At 29.9% G+C, this 27,470-nt stretch overlaps 1 protein-coding gene across 1 annotated transcript; it reads right to left on the bottom strand.

Moving 5' to 3' along the window:
* Positions 1–6,095: 6,095 nt before the first annotated feature.
* Positions 6,096–8,661, bottom strand: LOC102602516 (probable indole-3-pyruvate monooxygenase YUCCA4). The gene is made up of 4 exons (XM_006353587.2): positions 7,926–8,661; positions 7,394–7,642; positions 7,183–7,305; positions 6,096–6,466 (listed from the first exon to the last, which is right to left on the bottom strand). Exons 1-4 carry the CDS (start codon positions 8,550–8,552, stop codon positions 6,233–6,235), a joined length of 1,233 nt encoding a protein of 410 aa, XP_006353649.1. The 5' UTR covers positions 8,553–8,661; the 3' UTR covers positions 6,096–6,232.
* Between the last annotated feature and the right edge of the window lie 18,809 nt (positions 8,662–27,470).

The following is a 27,470-nucleotide window of genomic DNA, read 5'->3' as shown; positions in this document are numbered from 1 at the left end:
CCAAATTTCCAAAAAATACCCCTGGTTAAAAATTCAGAAGACAGGAAAAAGATTCTTACGTATTTCTTTCTACTTATATTAATCTATAGTTATAATATATGCCTACCTAAATTGCTAGTATAATAATATATAGCTGGAGACGTTTTCATGAACTATCATTTTCTCAGCCACCACACTAAATTTGAACTAATCCTATAAATAAAGGACCACACATAACACATTCTATATTATATATAAATTTACAAATAAATGAGATATGTATTGATTTGTACACTTGTTCAACAATATTCTAACAACTAGTCCATGGACAACTGACCTTGAAAAATACTTATTGTCTTGGACAAATCTCACATTAAAAAAAAAAATGTTGAGTATATATATGGGAAAATAGGATAAAATCAACGATTAGTACAACATGTTCAGTGTGATTGTACAAGTAAAATCTAGAGAGAAAAATCAAGTATATATAAACCTTTTCTTATCTTGTATGAGGTAGAGAGAATATTTCTGTCTCGATAAACTCTCGATTCAAGGCTTGGGGCAGTATTAAAAATGGAGCAAAAGCGGACAATACGTTGAACTGTTGGAAAAATGTATACAAAAGAACGTAACGCTCTCTTTGTCACATATAAATTATTATAGAGTGCATGGGAGAATTGAATGAACAGTAGTTTGACAGTAATGTTTGCATGCATGTGGAGTCATGCCAATCTATACTTGAAATTTCTAACACTATTTTGCAGTCTACGTTTGAGGCTATATTTCAGCAATCTCAGTCCCACCTTATTAATTTGTCTCTTGTAATAGACAGACATGCACCTTAATTTAATTTTCCGTCACCAATGATGGAGTCAGAAATTTCGTAAATGTTGAGGCGTATCTAGGATTTTGAGATGAGGGGTGCATTATTACAAAAAGGTTGATCTTAGATATAAATTTAATCGGTTCGACATTTAGGTTTTTAAAACCGTTAAAATTTTAATATTATAGGTCCAAAATTAATTCTTATGTATAAATATAAAATTATGCCAAAAGTGCTACCAATCAGCACTTAGAGAAGTGTTATATAATTTTAGAAAGATAAATATAAAATTCAAATTTCTAACCTCACGTAGAGAAGTGCACTTAGTCATACACTCATTATCGCATTATGTGATACTCCGAGTGTATGTTCACACATCTATATTTGAATATTTTTTTTAAAAAAACTATAACACTACTATATATGATCTTGGAAGGGGAACATGAGTTTGCGTGAAGCCAATAACCCCCGGGATACACCTCTGCATTAATGGTTCAAAATATGAAGAAGTTAAAAATGGTTCAACATGTATATTATAATTATAAAATAATTTGAATCATATATAAATACTATAATTTTATTTATCGAAGGAAATTTAGATTGATAAACTTTCTCGGACCTCAACCCTACCTAGCTCTGCCGCCCTGCTTGTAACCAAAATGTGTCATCTACAATCTTTGAGCATGCGTATGATTTGGATAGATTCAAGAGCGTGTTAGTTATTACTAAATAAAAAATAAAATAAAATAATAATATATATATATATATATATATATATTATGTATTTATGTTTAAAATAAAATTAATAACCCAGCGGTTTGTCCATCAACAATATTTCACTGTTTACAAACTTTTAATTTGTGTTTTTTAAAGTTATATTCAACTCCAAATAATTTATTCAAAAAATTCAATTTCAATCTTTTTCGACTTCAATTAAAGATTATTTAAACGCCTACCGCAAATGTGTTAATTTGAGTTAATTAACTTTATCGAAAAGAGATGGACGATTAATCTGGTTTATACAATTATATATGTGTTTATGATATGATATCTGTTGAAAGATATGAAGAAAATCTAAACAAACATCAGATAGAGTAGAGATAATAAATGGTGCTCACTTGTTTTTTTTAAAAAAATAAAAATAAATGGTGCTTTTAGTGTAAATCTCATTGTATTGAAATAAGGCTAATTTTGAAACATCAAAAGAAAATTAATTTTTTTAAATTTTTTTGAAAACACACACCACTTATTTTAAAATTAATAAAAAAGTAAAAATATGATTTTTTAACTTTTTTTTTAAAAAATAAATACTATTTCCATCCACTTTTAGTTGTCGTATAGAGTTAAACTATAAAAACTTTAACTAATATTTTATAATGTATTTTTTTTATCATAGTGGTATGCAAAAAAAATACAATTTATAGTAATTTTCGTATAGATTTTTGAATATCTAATTTTTTTTTAAAAAATATTAATTTAATATAATCTAATTTAACTTTAAAATTAATTAAATTGACTTTCAAAAAATGTAACACAACAAATAAAAGTAAACGGAGGGAGTATGATATTAGTAGCAAGTTGATAGTTGTACTAGTTTGAAAGATGCTCACTTTGGACTTTGGAGTTTGTGTTGTGATTAAATGCAATGGAAGAAAAGAAAGAAAGATGGGATTGCATTCAAATAGGTAAAAAGATTGAAATGAATCCATCAGTTCCTACTTGATTTTATATTAGTATGACTAGTTATTTGATTTGCGTCCCGTAAGACCCATTCGAAATAAAATACTTTTTTTTTTATATTTTAAGCTTTAACTCGAAATCTTTAACTAAAAGAGAAATAATAGTTTTATCCACTGCACCACATTTTTAACGGAATATAAGAAGTGAGTGAATAGTATAGAATTGAATGACGTAATAAGAAGTCAGTAAAGACAGAAGAGGCGTGCATGGGAAGAACTGAGAAGGAAGGCGTGTGATTTGGACTTTGCATTTCCTTCTTCCCATTCAATTAATTAATGCTGCCCACTCTCTTAACTCTCCCTTTGGACTTTTTCTTCTTTATTTTCTCATCTAATACAGTAATTACCTAAACTTGATTTCAAATTAATAAACATACACACAGAGATTCCATATTTTCTTTGACAAAGTTCTGATATTTGGTGACCTTTTTTTGGTATATGGTTGGAATAATGGTGCAGTGGATGAAACTATGTTTTGGATTCGAGCCATGAATATGAAAATATTCATGATATGTAAAGCTTCCCTCTCGAATGAATCCTTATGCGATGCGAGCTCAGATTCAGTACGATTACGAAACATATATATTAAGTTTATTAACCGGTTTGATGTGGGATGAGTCTAATTGCTAGCGCGTGCACAATCATAGATAGGGGGTATATTCATAACCCTGCACGGTCCAGGGTTCCCACATTGGACCTGATCAATGGGCCTGAGATTCAAAATTTTAAGTTCAATATATGAAGAATTAAATACAAAATTTATTGAAGAGGATTTAATTTTAACTATATATAAATTAAATAGTGCAATATCTCGTTGAAAAAGGATACAAGTGAATCCCCTATTCTCAAGCTGGCTCTCTGACACCATGTTAAGTGGATTTTGAGTCTAACTCATACCCTAAAAATTGAATTTATAAAGAAAAAAATTGTTCATGCATTATAAGGAGTCGTAGTCTGATGTGTGATCATTCTCATCACACTTCATTGCTTAAACACTATCTTGACTTGAGTGTGCACTATCATTGATCAAGAATATATTAGGGTTCCCACATCGATGGGCCTTACTCTCGTTAGTCTAATACCATATTAACTAATCAATCTAAAAAGTTAACTAGCTCTTAAAGTGTAAAATTGTCAAAGACATATAAAGAGTCGTGATCCAATGTGAGATAATTCTTATAAAAAATTATAAAGAGAAATGCTAAATGGCCAGAAAATTAAAAAAATTATAATATTTTTTTAATTTTAAAATAAACCGATATTTTTTCCATTTTATAGTTAAAAAGTATTAAAGTTAAAATGATAAAAATGTTCAAAAAGATAAAATAACATAGGTAAAATACCATTCTGGTCAAATTTTCTAGCCAAAAGGATCTTTTCAATTATAAATTACGTGGTAAATTTATAAAACTTTAAAGAAATCCATTATATAATAATTGTAAGTAATGATTAAGGATGTGGTCAATATTACGTATACAAGTATGTAGTGAAATGTAGCACGTATAATATATAGTACAATAGATAATGTCAGAGGTTCATCACTGTCTCAATAATCAGCGTGCATATGAGAGAAACTACTACTACTACAACTATATATGTACGTACTCAATAATATCACTGCACGTTTCCCTCACTCTAAGCTATATTCTAATTTAAAATTTCCCTCACACTATACCTTAGCTAACTTGCATCAAGTAGACTTGGGTGAATTTTTCTCTGGCCTTTTACTCTTTCTTGGAAGGTTTCACTTTTAGGTGGGGGTTAGGTCTATTCTATGGTACATTCTTGGCTATTCAATATACTACTACAAAAGGTGACACGTAGACGAGTCGGATTATATATCAGACATAATACATAAAGTGTCTTTTAACTCATCCTTATCTGATATCTTCAGCTTTGGATGTGGATAAATATGCACTTAAACTTGTAGTAAATTTTATATTTATTTGTAGACTATAGGACATATGAGTTTATTTGTTTAACTTTATACACGTTTCAGTGGTGACGTGTACACATATAAAGTTAAAGGACATAAAAATTGTCAGTTGAATTCAATTTAAAAGACATATTTATGTATTGCTTTTATATGTGTTTGTTCATACAAGTTTTGATTTTTATATATCTTGTTCAAATTTTATTTAGATCAATAAATGTTGAATCTAGTAACGGGTCATATCTCAATCAATCGAACATGATATACCATTTCATCCTTTTTAAATAATTAAACAATTATGAAAAGTTAATACATATTTGACCATATAATTAACTAAGTGAACAAACGTGTCATAATCTATTCCATTCTAACTTTCGATAAATGGGGGATTACTAGAGAGAATTAATCTTTGCCAATAATAATACAAATTTCTAACTTTTCATAGACTAAGTTGCCGATACTATATTAAGGCTGTCTAATATTTTCTACACATGAAATTAGATTTTATGTGTTTTTTTTTATTTCTCATTGATGTTCGGTATATACATTGAAGTTTGATTAAATTCAAATTCGCGTCGAAAAATATCATATAGGATAAAATGCTCCCGAATAAACATGACTCCGTATCAAGAAGACTCGAACCTAAAACTCTTATTAAGGATAAAAGAATACTTATTAGCTAGTTCATCACGATCGGTATATGAAGTTAGATTAGGAAAGGCAATGATAGATTTAGGATTAAAAGGTGTAGTACAATTTTATGGCATCAGCAAAGTAAGATTGGTGTTTGAAAGAGATAAAGAAGTTGATTTTGAAGGAAAGATTGATGATCTCAACAAACTGAAAAAGCTAAAATATCTAACGGCTTTCTCCGTTTTCAGAACAATTGATGATCTCACCCTTTGACTTTTTACATTGAGTTATGATAGAACATCAATTAAATTCATAAATATATTGGGTATCTCCTAACAAAAATGAATTTTGAGACATATTCTCTGTCTCTAATTACTTGTTCATTTTATTTTTTTTACTTATTTAATTTGATAAATCAAGAAAGAACAATTTTATTTATTTATTATACCCTCAATAAATTATTTATGAAAAGACAGAACTTTTTGAAAATCTTAAATTTTTAATTTATCTATTTCATAATTAATTGAAGTAAAATGGTAAACTCACTATATCAATAATTGTTTACTATATAGGTGTGTTAATTCAAAAGTGAACAAGTAATTAGGAATAGATGAAGTATAACACAAATGCACAATCCTTTAGCTAAGTTATACTATGGAGAGTAATCATTACTCTCTCTTAATTATTCGAATCCTAAGTATGGAGAAAAAATCGTATTGAGAAGGTCATCAGAGTTTCAATGCAAACTAGGGACATCATGTGGGAAAAAAAAAGGAGTATTCGTTCATTCATTTTTTAAAAATGTGGAACTTTTTAACATCTACCCACACCCAATATTGAGCATTTGTAGCAGCAGAAGCCACCAATATTTTTATCAAGGAGATTTGAAAAATGATAAAAGTATATGTACAAAAAAAAATAATCAGAAAATTACATAAAAAATTGATTAATTTACAAAATTGACAAGAGAATAGGAAAAACGACAAGATAGAAGGATGAACTTTACTCTTGTTGAAAATATTGAACAACTAAAATTACATTTTATGAGCCCCTAACTACTTTTTCCAAAACTTAAAGACCCTTTTTGGAAAATTTAACTAACATCTAACTCTAAAACTAAAAAGGCTAAAAACATATGCCTTGGCTATCTGATAGATTTCTTGTAGTACAAAAGTTTTTACAGAAGCCCTTGAATTCTCTCCATTGTTCACTTATGTCCCTGGCAATGTTTTTTGCATCATTTGCAGTCCCTAAAATTCCTCTTCTTGTAAATCCCACTGTATATAATCCATTCTCCCCTTTCCAACCATTTGGAAATGGTGTTTTTGGCATCCCTTGCTCTGTGAAGAAATCACTTCCCTACAAAATTAATATTAAAAATAAATAAATTAATTTTGATTTTTCGTAGTTTGAAATTTGAATATATTTTCATCATTTATTTTGAAAAATAGAAAAAATCTTGCATGTGATAGACCTAAAATGACCTAAAAGTCTCAACAAGTTGGTACTTTTCACTACATATAAATAAATAAACCATAGGAAATATGCCACTATGCATGGTCTAGTAAGTGCATATCTTTGGTCAATTTTGGCCCACAAAATAATAAAAATATTTTCATAATTATAATTGTACTTAGTCTATATGTATTATTATTAATCATTAAAGTGTATAGGTATTCAATAAATATGAAAATAATAATTGTGACATAAATTATATCATTATTGCATTCCCAAGCTATAGGAACTAGGAAGTACACACATTATTTAATTTTTTTTAAATTTTTTTTTTGGGGATAAAATAGATGGGGTGATGATAGGGAAAAGTCCAGACAAATGAGATCAGAAATTCTCTTTTTTGATTTAAGAAACGTTTTGTAGGCTCTTCTGCATGTGTAAGAATGAAAGTGATGTGAGATTGAGAGTAAGGATAAAACTAGAAACTTTATAAGGTAACAACAAAATATTCATTGCCTTATTATCCCTTTTGTCATTTGCCCCTATACAATATTTTTGTAGAATTTATGTGACGTAGTTAAACTTGACATCAGAGACAATGAGTATTATCATTGTTATACCTTAAACCAAGAAGGCACATTGCTTTTGTATCCTGTTGCTAAGATTATTGAATCAAATTCTCCTTCTTTGCCATCTAAAAATCTTGCACCTATTTTAGTAATTTCCTTCACACCTGGCATTATCTACAAGAATATACATAAATCATGCATTAGACAAAATCAAAGATTTATTTAATTTTTGGCTAAATGTAAGATTTTTTTGAAAATTTACCTGAATTTTTCCGGTTTTTATTTGTGATAATGCTCCAACGTCGAGTACCGGAGTTTTTCCGGTGGCATTTTTAAGTTCAATAGGACCGGTTTTTGGTCGCCGGAGACCTAATTTATCAGTGCTACCTAAGGTTAAGTTAGCAACTAGTAATAGGAACTTGTCAACTATTCTTAAAGGCATCCATTTTAGAAGTGCCATAGCTATTGAAAATGTTGATATTCCTAACATTTCCCTAGGTAAAATATGCACCTGCATAAAAAATAAATAATAATTAATAATGTTAATTAACATCAAAACATCATGCTTAACTTAACAACACACAAACTCATCAATTTCATAAAATAGACATATTGGGGTGTACAGTACACCCAAGAAAGTTGCATTTTAAGCATGATTCATTAGTACTTTTAAAATATCTATCAGAGATTTCAAAATAACGACATATAGCTCAAGACTCGAACCCGGTCTTTTATCATCTGAGTAACTCCTCTTATCCGAAAAAGAAAAGAAGTTAAAAGGGGAATGTACTTACAGAATTTCTGACCACCATGTGAGGAATGGCATTATGTCTACAAAGGTCTAGGCTAACTTCCATACCAGAATTTCCACAACCAATTACCAAAACCCTTTGATTAATAAACTCAGTACCAGATTTATAAACACTTGTATGCATTAATCTTCCTTTAAACTTATCAATCCCTGAAATTTCTGGAATAACTGCCTCTGCATTTTCCCCTGTTGCAACAATCAACCATTTCGACAAATACTGAAAATCTTGAGTTTGTACTTTCCAAAACCCACAAACTTCATCAAATTCTGCATTTTTAACACTTTGTTTGAACTTGGGGGTGATAGAAAAGTGTTTAGCATAAGATTCAAGGTAAGAAATGAACTGGTGTTTTGTGGGGTATTTTGGGAAATTTTCAGGGAAATCAAACAATGGGAGTTGACAGAATTGTTTAGGAAGATGAAGTTTTAAGCGATCATAAGTCTTTTGTTGCCATAAAGAAGCAATACAATCACTTCTCTCAAGAATGAGTGAAGGGACTCCATTTTCTTTAAGACAAGCTGAAACTGCTAAACCAGAAGGACCTGCACCTACTATAATAGGTCCATTAACCCACAACCATTTTGGTTCTTCTTCTTTACAAGAACCCATTTAAAAGCCTAAACTTTTTTTTCTTGTTTTCCCACTTTACACTTTTGAAAAGAGTGTAAAAGTTTCTCACACTGAGAGTTGCTCTGTTTTTTGGTTCTGTTTCTTACTTTTTTTCTTTTTAGCTCTGAGAAAGTGTAGAGTGAAGTAAGTGGGAATTTAAAGAAGAGTGAAGGTAGGGGGTAGGGGGGTAATTAGGGGGTGGGGTTGAGTTTCCTCTTTAAGGCTATTTTTATTTTTTCTTCTACTAAGTTGCATAGAATGAAGAGAAAAAACAGAGGGGTTATTAATGAGGAAATGTGTTAATGGAGGCGTGAAGGTTTAAGGAAAGGATTTGGTTCTCCTTCTCAAGGTTCTTTCTCTCTCTCTGCTACAGAGTTTTAGTGTGGTGTTATGGAGGTGTAATGAGTTTAGGGCCGATGTTAATGAATTACGGATATCACGTTCGATATTTGATTCGGTATTTTTGAATTTTGATAATCCATAATTGAAATAGATATATTCGATCTGACAAATCAAACTTTGGTATGATAATTCTGTTATTACGTATGGATGGATAAGATACTTTGACTAAATATATTCATAATTTGTTAATTACAAGTAGAGATTAGATTTTTACTCTCAAATCCTAATATTATGAATTTGTCAATAAGGTCAATCAAACCTTCAAATCACTTGTTAAAACAAAAATAACATATCTTGTGTAATTTCATAAAATGAGACTTGTGAAGGGGATAAACAAATTTTATGATAGACTCTAAGTTTGAAAAAGAACAATAATTTTTTTTTAGATAAAGTGATAGCGAAAATGGAGTCAGTTAAAGACAAAATACTATATACAACCTAATAAATAATCGTAAACAGTAAGTTATAACAAGATAAAACTATAAGGGGCCGTTTGGTTACTGTATAAGACACATCTTAATCATATATAAAAAGTTGCATTAGCTTTATTATGTTTGGTAGAAGTTTTGTATTATGTATAAAAGTCAACATAAGTTATATCATGTTTGGTTGAATGTTATATAAAAATTATTCATGTATTTATTTATACGACGTTTGATTGCGTGTTTTGTAGTCTTACATAATTAATACCAACATAACTTATGAGGGAATCTATGTATAAGTTATAAGGGGTAGTAGGTGGAATAAGTTATGTGGATATTAGTTATACGTATTAAAATGATAAATTACATATTTACCATATTAATTTATTTTAATTTTTTTTAATTGAGAACTTTACAGTTTTCCTTACTACGTTTGTTTTTCTATTTGTTTTTATATACAAACAATTTTTATTTCTTTCTATATATGTACGTACAGTTTGTATTTATTTATGTAAATATATAAATATTTTATTAATATTAGAAATTGGTTGTATGAATTTTGACGGCACATAGTTAATCGAATATTAGCGATATATATTATTAAATATATTCAACATATTTAATTAGCATGTATTATTATTTTGCTAATAATATATATTACTAATTTACACTAAATTCAATATTCAATAGTTAATAATTCATGTCCCGCATAATTAAATCATGCATAATTAATAATTGAAATAGATATATTCGATCTGACAAATCAAACTTTGGTATGATAATTCAATAATTACGTATTAATGGATAAGATATTTTGACCAAATATATTCATAATTTGTCGAACATTCGATATATTAGATTTTAGAAAAGTTACGAGTAGAGATTAGAATTTCATTCTCAAATCCTAACATTATGAATTTGTCAATAGAGGTCGACCAAGTATTCAAATAACTTGTTAAAACAATAACACATATTGTGTAATCCCAGAAAATGAGACTTACGGATGGTAGAGTTTATACAAACTTTATCACTATTTTAGAGTTAGAAAAATCGTTTATGATACTTTAAGTTTAAGAAAGAACAATCAAAACAATATAGATAAAGTAATAGCGTAAATGGAGACAGTTATAACAAATTACTATAGACAACCTGAAAAATAATCATTAATTATGGTAAGATAAAACTACAATTGTATGGTAAAGAACTCAGAGACAATAGCAAAATTCAAAGTACAACAAACTATAAGCGGTCGTTTGGTGTGAGAGATATGAATAAATAATTCTGGGATCAAAAATAGTCCTGGGATTAAATTTTGGTGTTTTGTTTGGTTGACATGTTTGGGATAACCATGATAACTATTCTCATAATAATTAATCCTGGGATAACTTGTTTCCAACCAAACGACCCCTAAAAGTAACATTGGAATTTAACAGTATAGAAAATAAAGAAGACAATACTCAAACTATCTAACTAATCTCCTGCCCAGTATTTTCAAAAACATTTTTGGGGAGAGTCTTGGGGTGTGACGTACCAAAAACGCTCCGAGGCGTAAATTAAAGATGTAGATCTACAAGGCGTAAGTCCTAAAATTTAAGGTTTAAGTCCCGAGCATAAAAATGTAAGTCCTGGGCGTAAAAACGTACGCCTGGGCGTTTTTAATTTATTTTTTTGAACTTTTTTTGCTTTAAACCATATTTTTATTATTAGTGTAATGATATTCCTCAATAGTAATTATAATACTTTTTTCTTCATTATTGATTATTATACTTATCTCAAATAAAAATCATAATATAATTTCCATATATTATAGTTTTTTTATAAAAAGTTATTTGTAAAATCATTGAAAGATTTACTTTTGCTTATTTTATTAGTAATAAAACAATAAAATTGAATATACATGAGACTACACCCCGTAGATCCATGAGACTTATGCTCCGTATCTCGGGGCTTACATCCCGCCTCGTACTGTATAAAACGCCTCGCCTCATGCCCGCCTTTTAAAACACTGCTCCTGCCCTAATGAAAATCAATCATTAAATTTAAGGTAAAATCACACCGTATACACATTTAAGAGACAATATTACGGGTTTTAAACATACTCTTAAAAAATTCTTACTTATAATAGTTTATTTACGGGTTATAACATATCAATTACAATTTCATTTAATAAATGATTAATCTCTTTATATTTTTATATTGTTAATATTAATAGCTAATTAATTTGATTGTTGTTCCTTTTTTAAAACAGAAATTATCAATTACACAAATTTAGGGATTTAAATTGATTAGAGTTCCGTAATAACCGTTACACTCCAAACCTCCATACGTTAATCTCCCCCCTTACGCCTATCCAATACTACATGCCACCACCCTACTACCCCACATTCACAATCATCCCCTCCCATCTTTCTCACCAGCCCATTACCTACATTCACAATCTCCATCCCACTACCCCAACTTCACAATTGTCACGCCTCGAGCCTACACCCTGGACGTGACCGGCACTCGAAGACCATTGCTGGCCCCAAGCGAACCCTTGACCTGGCTTACTTAACTCAGTGGAAGACTATATGCATATTTATAAAGATCAATAGCACAATACTCAACTTAACTAATGAAATAACTTAGAATGTTTAATAGTCAACATTCAACTTGGCCAAAATGGCAACTCAAGTCTTAACATATGAAAATGGTAATATAAAGATAACTGAACTACTAACTGACTGACTGTTTATGAAGCCTCTAAAACAACTTAGATGGATGTTGGGACAGACCCCACAACATCATAATGAACTAATAATAAAATTGAAAGCAATGTAAAAGAGTCCTCTGGAATGCAAAGAGGCTCACTAACAGACTCTGAACTGCTCACTGGATCAGCGAATGCGCTGGATGTCGATCCTAGTTACCTGTGTCTGCATCATAATACGATGCAGGCCAACTGACATTAGTACATTGAATGTACGAGTATGCGAGTTGGAATGCTAAAACAACATAGGCTCGAAAGAAATTATGAAAAAAACGCTTACCTTGGCTCTTATCAACTCCTGAATACTTAAATAAACTCATTTCATTATAAAACAGTTTAAAACAAGTGCAATATAAAGAAAAACTGTTGAAAACATGTTGTCAATTCATAATCATAATATCATAAAAAGACAAACCAAGCTCCCTCTCAAAGTCTACTTATGCAATGCATGAATGAAGTCCCATACCCCCATTAACACTAAGCAGAACCCCTTGAGGAACCATGCTACTACAGCTGTGGGAGTTTCTCTAACCGACAACCATCACTTAAGAACTATAGTGATGATACAACGCTTTACCTCACGCTACTGAGGCCCATGCTATACCTTGCCGTGATATAGGAAACTAACTCACTAAGTGGATCCATTAGTCTATGCGAAAATGGTTCATCTAAAAAGTATGACTCTTTTCTACCCTTGATGGCTACATGGTTTATGGAGACTTGAGTTAATATGAACTCGCATCCCCATATCGGTGCTCAATACTACTCCCAAAAATACTTAGTTCTTTTTGTTTAAAAACATACTTCTTCTGTGATTTGAGATTAATGCTCAAAAACTTAGCTTAAAGGTTATCTTGGAAATCTCAATTTCCCTGCTTGCTTAATTTAGAAACCTATTTCTCTTTTCTGAAAACTAGCCCGAAGGCTCTTTTGAAAATCTCAGTTTCCATTCCTATTTAAATGTGAAAACATTTTAAATCTCTTTGGGAATACTTAATCCCCATATACTTTTGAAGAAATGAACTTCGACTCTTTACTCTTTGCTTAACTTGAACTTTAAGTCTTAAAACAAAGTTAAAACATTTATAAAAGACTTTTGAAAAGTTTGAAGGACTTCCCTTAACTTGACTCTTGACTTCTCTCGACTTTGATCCTAACTTTCCTTGAATTAGATTATGGATTCAAGGTTCATGATCTCATATTTATGGATGATTTCATGATGTTTAGATATAACTTAGAGTGTTAGAATCAACTAGGAAACATAGATACATCACTTAGGATCTAGTACGAAAATGTGGGGGAAGAATGGGAGAACTGGCGTCCATGGCGCTCTGAGAGGTGCAGGGTGCCAGCCCTCAAACTTCAGAGGACCAGCTGGGGAGCGCTGGCTGGCGCGTCGCGTGACCTTTTCCTCAGGCAAATTTCTAACGAATTTTCGGTCTCGTTTTCTGATCCTAAATCGTTTTGATTCGATTTTTTTCCCAAATTCACTTTAGATTCATGTACCCAAATCATATACACAAACTCTAATCCAAACAACTCAAGGGACCAACACTTTAACATCAAGAAACTCCTTAATCCCAACTCATATTCAAGGACGAAATCAATTCAAGAACAACTATCAAGAACATTCAATCTTTTTAGGACGAAAATACGCTGAATTAAACATGTTTGGCGCGTGGGCGAACTAACCCAACACTGTGTGATCTCACTTACCCTGTTGGGACCCCTCCCCCCCGATGAAATCCACAAGCAAAGCTCCAAGAAATCGACGAATCTTGAATGTTCTTTTTCCTTCTCCTTTTCTTTTCTCTTCTCTCAAAACCCTAACCTTTTTTTCAAAGCGTAAACTGATCTAATTTAGCTTAGGCCCCTAAATAATTACAAAAAAATGAATTAAAATAAAAGGGTAAGGAAAAGATCAAACTACCCTTTAAAAATCCGGATTGGACTTTCCTTATTCTAACATCCCAACTTTCAAAGGGCATAACTCACTTATACGAACTCGAATTTGAGCAAACTCGGCGGCGTTGGAAAGATCATTCCAAGTTCTTTCCAACCACAACTAGAATTATACCTAACTCACCCTGATCTAGAAGTTATGTCCGTTTGAAGTTGACCAAAAACTCAACTTTTCCTAACTTAACCAAATTTCCAGATTTTAATTCTTTCCAAAAATGACTATTTCCAATTATAAGCTTCTTCCTAGTTATTTCAAAATGCGAGATGTTACAACAATCACTCCTCTCGTTCCGTTTCTAATCATCATCATGTCGAAGAAAATCATTGTAACGCCTCGAAAGAGTCCTTGATTTGTTGAAGGAACTTCTACGGATGAAGTACATGCTCCAACTTTCAACATATTTACTCAAACCTTGTAGCCAAAAAATGTTTAAACTCCGGCAAAGGGTGGTTCCTCTCACTTGAAGGATCAAAAGGAGAAAAAAACCAAGCAAAGAAAAGGGTGAGTCCGACAAATCAAAAAGGAAAGAAGAGGAAGGGGAAAATTGTAGAAACCCCTTCTGATTCTGATTCTGATTTTGTTAGTTAAATAAAAAAGAAAAAAAACAAAAAAAGTAACAAATGTAGAAGTTGCTCAATCTTCAAAATCATCAACAAGAAGAACAACAAAAAAGAAGGAATTAGAAATCCAATATCCAAAAAAGGCAAAAGTTGTTAGGGTAAGTACTATATTTAATTTATTTTCACATTATTTATATGATGCATGTGGCTCAACAAGAAGATAGTTCCAAGTATGTATTTCTATACTTTACTGATTTCATCAGAAAAGTTAACTTAATTTATTTCTTAAAATGATTTTTCTTTTGAATTTTTTCCAGTGATTGTGGTTTGTACACATGTATATTTCCTGAATACATCAGTAATGATGTTTTTATATGCATTCTGTTGATATCGATGCAAAATACCATCGTCAAAGGTATGCCACAATCATATGACATTATGGAAAAACAAAGAATGAGGATGGCGCGATCAGTGAGAGTGAAGTAACTGGTACGGTTGCTAGCAAATTTGGTGGACCTCGCATAGCAAAAGAACATGATCCGGATACTAGCAATTATCCTACACTAAGACCACAGAAAAGAAATTTGAGATAGTTGATTGCACCTTCTACTTTTTATAATTATATATATATTTTTTAAACTTTTGGACAATATTTTTGTGTTTCAGTATTTGATGATATATAATATCCACTGTTTTATTCCAGTCAGATACCATCTACATATGAATTACTGATTGACTATTATAATTTCAGGATACTAGTAATATACAGACTGCATACCATTTGGACACACCATTTGGAAGATATATTACACATTGAGTATAACAGTTTTCGAGATGACATTATATACAAATTGTATACCAATTGGATTCAACATTTAGACTTAGTGATATTACTGTGTATTACTAACTAGAAACAAAAAGAATACCAATTTATAGTTCATGAACCAACTTTGTCTTATAATTGGTATTCAAACTGTACACTTATGACATCCAAATTCATTCATGATTGATTTTTTTTACTTTCATATTCTAACAAAAAAGAAAAAGAAAAAGAAAAGAATGAAGTTGGTATCCAACATGTATAAATACCTTGAAGATATGATTATGCCAATGTAAAATAGTGATCATTGTATTTTGTAACAACTTCAATAACATCTTGTTTTATATTTATTCAAGTTAGACACCTAATGGATACCAAATTATTGCTAATTGTAAATTATATTCTCTTAACAAGCATGAATTAAGTACTTTAAAGATGTATGAAATTGCTATACAATTTGTAGAAATACTGGAAGAAACGAATTTTACAATCTAAAACAACGATCATTAACTTTTGCACTAACATTAATTACATCTTGTTTTATTTTGATTTAGAGTAGGACACCAGTAGGATACCAAATTAATACTCATGTAAACTTACATTAAATAATATCAACTGGTATTAGGATACCAAATGCATACCATAATTACCTTATATAATTGTCACTAATATGAACACTATTTATATATTAAACTGGAATGAATTTTATTTCCAGCAGAATGCAATTTGTATGATTAATGAATGAATCTTGTATAAAACATGAACAATAAATTAAACACTTAGCTGTAATATATTTCATACCAATTCTGTTTCATACCAAAATAAAACATGAGTCTAAAAGACAAAATAAATTAATTTTTTTATATATTTTATACTAACAGGAGGATATCGATCACTAACTATATATTTTATCTCTATATCATTAATATTAACATCTATCATAAGCTGCGATTTTATCGGATACACCACTATACATACTCGAAGATTCATAGATAATTCCCTCCATCTGAAAATCAACATATTTCCCTGTTTCATTACAAAAATTAACAGTTAGTCTTACATAATACAAAGCAATTATAAATATTTTGTATTTATATTAACTTTTCATACCAACGATAATACAAATTTAATCCACAACTTCATTCTGCTCACACAAAAATTACACACATTCGTCATTTCTTATTCATACAAATATCATTCCAAACAATATACAAGAATTCAAGCCATAAAACACATTATATAAAAAATAACATTTCACATTTCATACCGACTTAATACACTTTTCATACAAATCATCATACTTCTTACTCATATTTTTTACACTCAAATAATACATTTTCATACCAATATCATTCCAGATACTCTACCAAATTCATTCCAGCTTATACATTTTATTTATATTTTCAGGAAAAAAGACAGTAATCCATATATTATTTTAAATCTGCATATCGAATCCATCTCATTATTATTATTATTATTATTATTATTATCAAATTGACTAAAGAAATTTCAATTTCATAACAATGTTACAACAAATTTCATAATCTTTTTTCCACAAATTTCGTAACTTTACAACGATAAAACTATTAATATTCTATACATTTATAATCAAATCATTCATATATTAAGCCAATTTCGCACGAAATCATGGATAGTCAGTATACAAAATAACCAAGAAAAAAAAAAAGAAACGTACCAACAAAATCATAGAATGTCATTAATTACAGTTTCACATAAATTAGTACGTATTATGAACTAAATGGATTGTTTATACAAAAAACATCACAACTTAAATATAGTATACATAAATAAAATCACAGAATGTGATTTACAGCTTCATTGCTTTTTTTTTTTTGTTACATTTTAGTAATATACAAATACAAATAATAAATCATAAACATACCTATATCTAACCTGAATGATCCCATCTTCCACTATGTTTAATTAATATAGATAAGGAGTTGTCATCACAACAAAATGAAGATTTTTCAAAAAAAACAAAACTGGATTTACTCGTCAATGGCAAGAATTCTGGAAAAAAAAACGAAGAGAGAGAAACGTTGAAGAAAATGGATAAAATCAGATTTTTTAAATTAATTTAACAAATTAGAGTGAATTAAGGAAGATAAATATTCCTAATAACTTTGAATCTCCTTAATTTATGCTAATTAAAAATTATCATCAATCAATTCAAGTTTAATTAATACTCCTATTTCCATTTTTTTAATTCAAAATCGTTTTATTTTCCTTTTTTATCTTTTTATTTTTTTCAAAACGAATTTTTACAATTACTTAAAAATCTTTTTTTTTAATAAAATGTTACAACCTGAAAATTTTTAATGTTACAACTTGAAAGTTATATTCTACTGCTACAACTTGATAATATTAGTCTAATATTTGTCATTTATAAAGTTTTTACTAAATTTAATATCCAATTATATTTGGTAAATGGCTCATCAAGGATGAGTGTTCTATATTTGATTCAATATTTTAGTTATTGAATTCGTTAATCGATAATTAAAAATATATATCAAATATCAAACTTTCAACATTCAATCTAATACAGTAATTAAACTTTGATGCGGTAAGTCTCGGTTCAATTTGACATTTGATGATTTATACCCAACCCTACGTAGAAAAAATTATAGCAAATGAGACTTGGTAACATGATTTTAAAAGAAAAAACCAACCTCTTAGAACCTACTAAGCTATATTGATTTTCATTGAAAATATTTTGGGAATTTAGTGAATAAAGTGTTTTCCATAATTAATTATCACAAAGCAGAATGGTTAAGAAGTTTTCTTCTTCTTTTGTTTTCCATTTAATGTTTGGTATTTAAATTGAAGCCCAACTATTCTGAATTCAGAATATACAAATTGACATGGTAAATGAATCCTTTAATTAAAAAATGTACTGTAGCACTTAGCAAATTACACCAATTACATTTTAGTCCCAAATATATTGCGTAGCACTTGATACATTTTCAAAATTATCAATCAAAATTTACTATTGACTATTATAATTTGGAGCTGACTTTTCAGTGATTAAATAGTATAAAAAATTTAACGTTCATATTTTCTTAACTTTCACATGCACTAATTATAGCCAGACAAGAAGGTGGTATACTAAAAAACATGAATATTTAGTGTTTGAAAGTGATAAGAAGTGAATTGGAATACGTCATAAAAGAACCGCAATTAGGGTTGTAATGAACGAAATTAAAGTTGAATGCTATAACAATCAATAAAATGTGTTGGTAGCTCAAAGCAGAGACGGAACCAGAACTAAGAATTTGGAGACTCCAAAGAAGAGAAAAAATATTGCAAAGTATGCGAAAAACTTTTGATGATAGAGAGTTTGGGGTTCTAAAGAAGAAAAAAAATATTGCAAAGCATGCCAAAAACGTCGTAGGTTTAAACCCACAAGTACTCTAGTCCCTCCCTTACCACTGAGGCATCATTCAATTTCTTTCTAATACAAATATAGAGTGAGAGGCGAATGACAACAGTTTGCTACAAGTTACAATTAAATCAAACTGTGGTTATAACATTTAATTTGAATTAATACTTTGTTATTATATACAATTTTTTCCTTAATTTATTTTGTTTTTGAATTAATTCTTATTGAGGGATAAGATACATAAATATAAAATATATTAAAAAGAATAAATGGTTAATTAGCATAACAATCTTTCTTATTTAAGATTTCTTAAGAACATACAAAAGAAATTAATAATATGAAACAAAAGGAGTATTACATAAGAATTTGAGTTAGGGGAATGAAAAAAGGATAATGAAAACTTAACGCACGATTTATTATGTCGAAAATTGGAGAGCTTATTAAAGTCACGTGACATCATTCGCAGCGTCACCTGCTGCTAGTCACGTGCCTTACTGACTGAGAGATGTATCTCGTGGGGCCCATTTGACAATCACAGCATGACGTGTACTCAATAGTGGGTCCCATTAAAAAGACACGTGGAAATAAAGAAGAAAATAAATTAAAAGTTTTATTGATAGTGATAGTGATTAGCTGAGCCTGACCAACATGGGTTATGGTGCACTGGTGGAAGTGTTTCATCCTTAATCAGAGATTTTGAATTCGAATTCTGGGTATGGAGAAAATTCTGTTGGGAGCGCCACCCTCGAATGGGCCCTGCAGAGCTCAATTCAAATTTAGTCGGAGCTCCAATGTGAGCACCGAACACCGGGTGAAAAAAAAAAAAAAGATTAGCTGAGCCTGAGATGACATCTAGCGAAAGAATGAATATGTATGTATGTATGTACACACAATCTCTTTGCCTATCATTATTTAATAATAATCAACGTTTTGCTCATAAAATATTATTTGAAATTATATTTTTTATTTTGAAAATAACATTACAGCTTAATTTTCGTTTTTTTACCATTCACTTTTATTACTATATATTTTCTTTTTCTTAAAATATAAGCTAATACATATTATTATAAAATATTATTTAATATATATATGAATTAAAATAAAGAAAGTATAGTGTGAATGGGTTGCTTCTTTGGACCGTTGGATTGATGGATTTATAGAAGTCGCATCACACCAACATCAACGCAAGAATCTAATGGCTGCGTCTGATGATATAATTAAATAAATAATAAATATTTTTTTTAATTTAAAGTACATATTGATATTTTCGTACTACAAGACAAGTTGTGATATCCAAAGAATAATAATTGAATAGAATTAACAAGAGAATTTGCCAAAAGTGACTAGTCCTATTTCGATAAATTCTAATTTTGATTGGTGAAAATTGGTTGTGTTAAGTATAATAATATATTTGTGTTTTTTTATAAGTTAAGTTTGGAGAGAGTAGTGTGTATATAATATAATTTTGACTTGTGAAGGCATATAAACTATTTCTGATAAACTCTTAGGTCAAGTAAGTCATGATTAAAATCAAGTTTGGAAATGAAACACAGTGGTAATGCAAGATGTTGAGCCATAATTAAATCGAAATCAATAGTAACAACAAATAATATGATAATCAAAATAAAGAAAATAAATAACATATAATAAACTCGAAGGATAAAACAATAGGAGAGTAATAAAAATATAAGTATTTATAAGGTAAACTACACCACACTTGACTATCTACTGACCTAGCCATTACCATGACATAATCTTCTACCTTCATATTCTCTTATCTTAGGATTATGTCCTCGATATGTTGCAAGCATGGGCGAATTTAAGCTTAAAAAATGGGACACCTGAACCCATGGTCATCTGACAAAATTCAATGTATTACTTGTATAGTTTTTAAAATATATCAAATAGCTGAAGAAACCCATGAACACAAACAACTAGATGGTTCATTGGTTTGAGTGCTAGTTTTCCACTTTGAGGTTGAGGGATCGATTCCCAATGCTGCATTTTATTTTATTCACAAAAGAGTTTCTGCATTCAGCCTTTTTTAAACTTCTTCTAATGACTTTTTCTTATAATTTATTTATTTTGCAAATGTATTTAATATTTTTCTTATGAAAAACCTATATTTATTATTGCTAAAATAAATAACTCAAATTTGAAAGCCTAAATTAGTTGCCTTTTTTCTTAAAGGGACAGAGCCGCCGCTGACAATGATGCACCCGTCTTCTTGAAATTCTAGATTCGTCTCTGATTGCAAGTGTATCATATCCTGCTTAATAACCTCTATCCTATAATTCTTAGGTCTATCTCTACATTTTTTCATACCCGTATCATTACTTCTCTCACTTTAATTTATATGCATTTGCTCTTCACATGCCTAAATCTTGTCTCTCTTTATCTTATCCATCATATTTCTTCCTTGAACTTCTCCCCGTCTATGCCAATCCATTAAATGTTGAGAGAATTATTTATTGTTTTTTTCGTTTAAAAAAGAATTACCTAGTTTAACTTGACATAGAGTTTAAGAAAAATAAATAAAAAATTTAAATCTTGGTGATCCTTAATTAAAGTTATGTCAAATATACCGAAATACTTTTTAATCTTATAGTCTTAAATATGGTAGGTGGAAAACTGAAATTATCAACATAATAAAATCCTTGTCTTATTTTCACATTTGAAAACATTAAGGTGAATAAGCTCACACATATGTTATAGAATGCCATTTTTCGCCCTCAAAACACTCTAAAATTCATTGTGAAAACAAGTTTTTTTTTTATAAATTATCTTTTATTTTGAGATGACTTTTAATTTTACCTTTCTAATCGACTTTCTTAAGCTCTTCTCCTTATTTCTTATTTAGTTATAATTTATGGATCAAAGTATTTTTAATTATAACCTAATTTTATAAAACAAAAGTTTAGAGTGTTACTTTGTACCATATAAATTGTGTGATATCTAATTTACAAGATAAAAATGTAGAGATTTTTTTTTCGACCAAAAAGTTAGGTAGACAATAACTTGTGTCTTCGCTTGCGAATTCTTATACCTATTGAATTTTTCTTGCAATTTTTTTTTTTGTCTTGTTAGACATAACTTGTGCCTCATGATTTTTTTTTCTTTTTTCAATCAGATATTTTTAGTTAGTTTTTGTTGCTTAAAATGCTGAAAGATTAAAATCAAATATAACTTGAAACTAAGAGATCATTAATAGCTAATTTAAGTATGAAGATAATAACAATTTTTTTTTTCTATTAATAATTTCGCTTTTTTTTTTCTTTCTTCTTTCTATATTTTAAAATTGAATGGTATTACTTTCTTTTCCTTTTTTCATAACTTTAACTTTAAGTAGCAAACTGCCAGTTTTAAAAAATCATTTCAAGTCAATTCCATGGAGTGATGGAAAATAGAAGAAAAAAAGTGGTGTTATCTATCTTCCATTGGAAACAATAGGGATCTTTCACTCATTTACAATATTTATGTCTAATTTATTGCTCATACTTTCACTTTGACTATTCAATGTCAAATCGTATTTTAGGTAAGAACATATATTATAATATTTGTACGGAAAAGTATATAATATTTGTAAATATATAAAGGGTGTACTGTTTGGTAAATACAGATATATTTTGTTTGATTCGTCAAAAAATTTGAAAAATAGTTTTTTTTAGAAAACAAGTTTATTTAAGATTATAAACAATAATATAACTAGGAAAAACAAATTTGGTATCTGATAGTCGAATTTTCACATTAATGGTCTCTTTCCGGCCACTAATACATGTTACCCTATATCTCTATCCTCCACCTTCATAAAATATATCTAGATTATGCATATGTATTTTTGAAATATATATAAATTATATATATATAGATATAACACAAAAAATTACTTTTTTTATAAAAAAATATATATTTTGCTTCGTCCTAAACACACAAAAGCCATTATATGAGCATTATTTTTGTGTAGTTTGTTACTTTTGTTATTTCACCCAAAATAAATGTAAAATTTTAGTTCTTTATATTGATGGGATCATTTTCTCTAAAATCTTAAATTTTAATAAAAAATATATTTTTATTTATTTAAATTTTTGAAATGCAGTTTGTATTTGTAGGCCTAATTTTTTTTCCGGAAAAGGGTCAAAATTACTCCTAAACTATACGAAATAGATCACTTATACCCTCCATTGCATTTTGGGATAAAAAATATTCCTGCCGTTATCTTAAGAGACCACAAATACCCTCAAAAGTTAACAGCTATGATGTGGCACGCCACATGGCACAAATTCCGCCACCTAAGCTTGTCAACTAGGATACCCACTAAATTTTGAAACATGAATTCGAAAATAATGTTATTTACCATATTGAGTTGCGTGATTATCTAAGTAGCTAGCAAAAATAGAACATGAAATTAATACTCTCTCCGTTTCTTTTTATATGTCACCTTTTTACTTTGCACTTACATTAAGAAATGATGTAACTTTACCCTTCTAACATTTTTTTTTTTTTGAAACTCAAGTTTTCAATCAATGAATATGAATTTGTAAGTGTAGGGGCATTTTAATATTAAAAGAAATGTTGCATTTTTTGCATTGCCACACTGACCGTTTGCATTATTGCATTAGAATAATGCATTGGTTGACTTTGCATTTGTTGCTGCCATTTGGACCATTAAATTGGTGCATTACTCCATAGAGTAATTGCATATGTTACTTATTCCTTGGTGCAACTGCAGCAGGTGCAAGGCTTTGGTGGCTGTTAGCCTCTTATCCCATTTACTTCTTACTCTTTATTCCTCCATTATACCTGATAACATATGTAACTCCTAAGGCCATTATCTTTACTATTTATCACTCCATTATCTTTTTATTTATTTTTAGGAAGACTTCTTCTAGTATAAATAGTGGTGGTCTTCATTTGGTTTGTGACATAGAACACACAAAGAAAATATAGAGTGCATAAAGTTTGTCAAAAAGAGAGTTCTTATTAGTTGAAGGGAGGTGTTCTTTTTTGTGGAGCTTTGGACTCAACTCTTGTCTAGAGTTGTTGGGTTATACTTTGTGAAGATTATTGTATCCTGGAGAGGACAAGTCAAAGAGGACTACTGCTCGACCGGTGAAAAAAACATTTACTGCAGTGGGCTTGAATCTCCTTAAAGAGAGCGAGATATCCGCGCCTCAGCCTGAAGAGATTTTTGTTTCTTCATTTTATTTTTCAATTGTAATCTTTTAATTTTATTATTTTGTAATTTTTTCACTAATGAATCCCATGACTCTATTTTTTGGAAAGAGGCTGTAAATGATGAAATGGAATCTCTAATTTCTAATAAAACTTGGAAGTTAGTTGATTTACCACCGGGTTGTAAAACTATTGGTTGCAAATGGGTCTTAAGAAAAAAGTTGAAACCAGATGGATCTATTGAAAAATACAAGGCTAGACTAGTTGCAAAAGGTTTTAAACAACTAGAAGGCCTAGAATTTTTTGATACTTTTTCACCGCTAACAAGAATTACATCCATAAGACTTTTCATTGCTATGGCTGCAATTTTGATTTGCAAATTCATCAAATGGATGTAAAAACTGCTTTTTTAAATGGAGACATAAATGAGGAAATTTATATGAATCAACCCGAGTGTTTTGTTGAAGCAGGCCAAAAAAGCAAAGTGTATAAACTTACTAAATCCCTATATGGCTTGAAACATGCACCAAAGCAATGGCATGAAAAGTTTGATTCCTGCATGATTGGAAATAGTTTTAAAACAAATGAGTGTGATAAGTGCATATATCATAAGTCTTGGAATAATTCACATGTGATTATTTGCCTATATGTTGATGATTTATTGATCTTTGGCTCTAACATGAATGTTATTGATGAAGCTAAAAATATTCTTAGTAGCCATTTTGATATGAAAGATCTTGGTGAGACAAATTTTATTCTTAGAATAAAAATAACAAGAACATGTGAGGGAATTTTTCTTGACCAGTCACATTATGTTGAGAAAATTTTGAAAAAATAACTTTTTTTTATTGCAAGCATGTTGCTACTGCTTTTGATTCAAGTGTTTAATTATTTCCTGTTGAAAGTGAAAATGATGTAATAAATCAAAAGCAATATGCTAGCATAATCGGAAGTTTGAGGTATGTCACTGATTGCACTAGGCCTGATATTGCATATGCAGTAGGAGTACTTGGTAGGTTTACAAGCAAGCCAGGTAATGAACATTGACATGATATAACAAGAGTGATGAGATATTTAATTGGAACAAAAAATTGTGGTTTGTTCTATAAAAAATATACCGTTGTATTTGATGGCTTTTGTGATGCAGATTGGAACACTTTATCAGGTGATTCCTATTCTACCACTGGTTGTGCTGTTTGTTGGAGATCAAAAAAGCAAACTATAATTGCTAATTCTACCGTGGAGGCTGAACTAATTGCTTTAGCTTCAGCTAGTGAGGAAGCGAATTGGTTAAGAGATTTATTGTTTCAAATTCCTTATTTTGAAAAACCAATTCCTCCTATTTTAATTCATTGTGATAGCACCGCTGCAATTGGTAGAGTTCAAAACCTTTATTACAACGGTAAATTCAGACCTATACGGAGGAAACACAGTAATGTAAGATCGTATTTGACAAATGATACCATCAATGTTGATTATGTCAAATCTTGTGATAATCTTACAGATCCTCTTACTAAGGCCTTAACAAGAGAAAAGGTTTGGTGCACATTGAGGGGGATGGGATTGAAGCCTATAAATCCTTGAGTCATATTTGAGGAAACCCAACCTGGGGACTAGAGATACCTATAACCAGGTTTCAAAGGGAAAACTAATCATATGATAACTTGTTGTGAAAAATGCACTATCTTTTATTCCCTCCCTATGATGTGAGTGCATTGGTTCCTGTAGTGATTTGTGAAGGTTGAGTTGATAAAACTCTTAATGAATATCTGTAGCTCATATGGGTGGAGTGTTAAGCTTTACAGGAGCACTCTCGACATATTTCACCTATGTGATGTTTGGAAGTAGGTCGCTTCCTATGAGAATTTGGCTTATTCTCAAAAGCACTCATGAAACCGGGATAACACAAGGTCGTAACGTGCTGACTTTAAAGCTCATGTCAACACCTTGATTATTATATGTGAGCAGTGATAATTTATTTTCCTTAAGCAGTCATAGTTCAAGTATGAGATTACTACGATTCTGGAGTAAAAGTTATTGTTTCACTAAGTGGAGATTCAATGCAGAGCACACCTTCATTATGCATGGTAGTATTCCTTCAGCTGATATACTCTCTTAGTTATTAATATTAATATGAGTGGGAGATTGTTAGTGTAGGGGCATTTTAATATATTAAAAGAAATGTTGCATTTTTTGCATTGCCACACTGACCGTTTGTATTATTGCATTAGAATAATGCATTGGTTGACTTTGCATTTGCTGCTGCCATTTGGACCATTAAATTGGTGCATTACTCCATAGGATAATTGCATATGTTACTGATTCCTTGGTGCAACTGCACAGGTGCAAGGCGTTGGTGGTTGTTTGCCGCTTATCCCATTTACTTCTTACTCTTTCTTCCTTCCTACATAATTCGTAACATATGTAATTCGTAACATATGTAATTCGTAAGGCCATTATTTTCTCCATTATCTTCCTATTTATTTCTAGGAAGACTTCTTCTAGTATAAATAATTGTGGTCTTCATTTGGTTTGTGACATAGAACACACAAGAAAAATATAGAATACATAAAGTTTGTCAAAAAGAGAGTTCTTATTAGTTGAAGGGAAGTGTTCTTTTTTGGAGCTTTGGACTTAACTCTTGTCCAGAGTTGTTGAGTTATACTTTGTGAAGACTGTTGTATCCTGGAGGGGACAAGTCAAAGAGGACTAACTGTTGAACCAGTGAAAAAAACATTTGCTGCAGTGGGCTTGAATTTCTTTAAAGAGAGCGAGATATCCACGCTTTAGACTGAAAAGATTTTTGTTTCTTCATTTTATTTTTCAATTGTAATCTTGCAATTTTATTATTTTGTAATTTTTCACTAACATAATTTCTTTATTTTGATTAATTAATTTAACCAATGAACATGAATCATTTACTTAGCTTTTCTAAGTTGGTCAAATGTATATTTTCAAGGTTAATAACTCACAAGGATAAAAAAGGAACAATATGGTAATTTATACATTATTTTATAAAATGACAAGTATTATGGACCAACTATTTATAGAAAGAAATGACATATAAAAAGGAACGGAGGGAGTAACAGATATCTACATGTGCCATTTAAATCTTAGCCACATTTTGTTCAAAGTAATTTAATTTTTGTTTTGAATTAGGAAAGTGTAACTTTAGACAAATTAACTAACTTCTTATTCTTCATCTTCTTCTATTTTTGTTTCTTCAGTGACAAAAAAAGGTCACCTAACAATGATATATATTAAATAGTATGTATAATTCTGTATTGATATTTGTATAAAAGGATAAAGAGGTTTTGACCGGTTGATCGAGATGAATATTTAGAGGGCTCACCTAGTTTCGATTCTTAGCATATTCTCATAATTTATTTGTTTTTACAATTTAGTAGTTACTTAGCCCTTTTTATTTTTT

The sequence above is a fragment of the Solanum tuberosum genome, unplaced genomic scaffold, assembly GCF_000226075.1.
Source record: "Solanum tuberosum cultivar DM 1-3 516 R44 unplaced genomic scaffold, SolTub_3.0 scf00158, whole genome shotgun sequence".
Classification (NCBI taxonomy): domain Eukaryota; kingdom Viridiplantae; phylum Streptophyta; class Magnoliopsida; order Solanales; family Solanaceae; genus Solanum; species Solanum tuberosum.
Note: the sequence above shows the minus strand (reverse complement) of the source record. Positions and strands in the feature narration are given on the sequence as shown.

What these genes read in the sequence shown, in the direction of transcription:
- LOC102602516 (XM_006353587.2), bottom strand. Translation starts at nt 8,552, where the DNA reads ATGGGTTCTTGTAAAGAAGAAGAACCAAAATGGTTGTGGGTTAATGGA. An exon ending in ACATGGTGGTCAGAAATTCT is followed by an intron (nt 7,643 to 7,925) that starts GTAAGTACATTC and finishes TTTTTTATGCAG; the next exon opens with GTGCATATTTTACCTAGGGA. An exon ending in ATGTGCCTTCTTGGTTTAAG is followed by an intron (nt 6,467 to 7,182) that starts GTATAACAATGA and finishes TTAATTTTGTAG; the next exon opens with GGAAGTGATTTCTTCACAGA.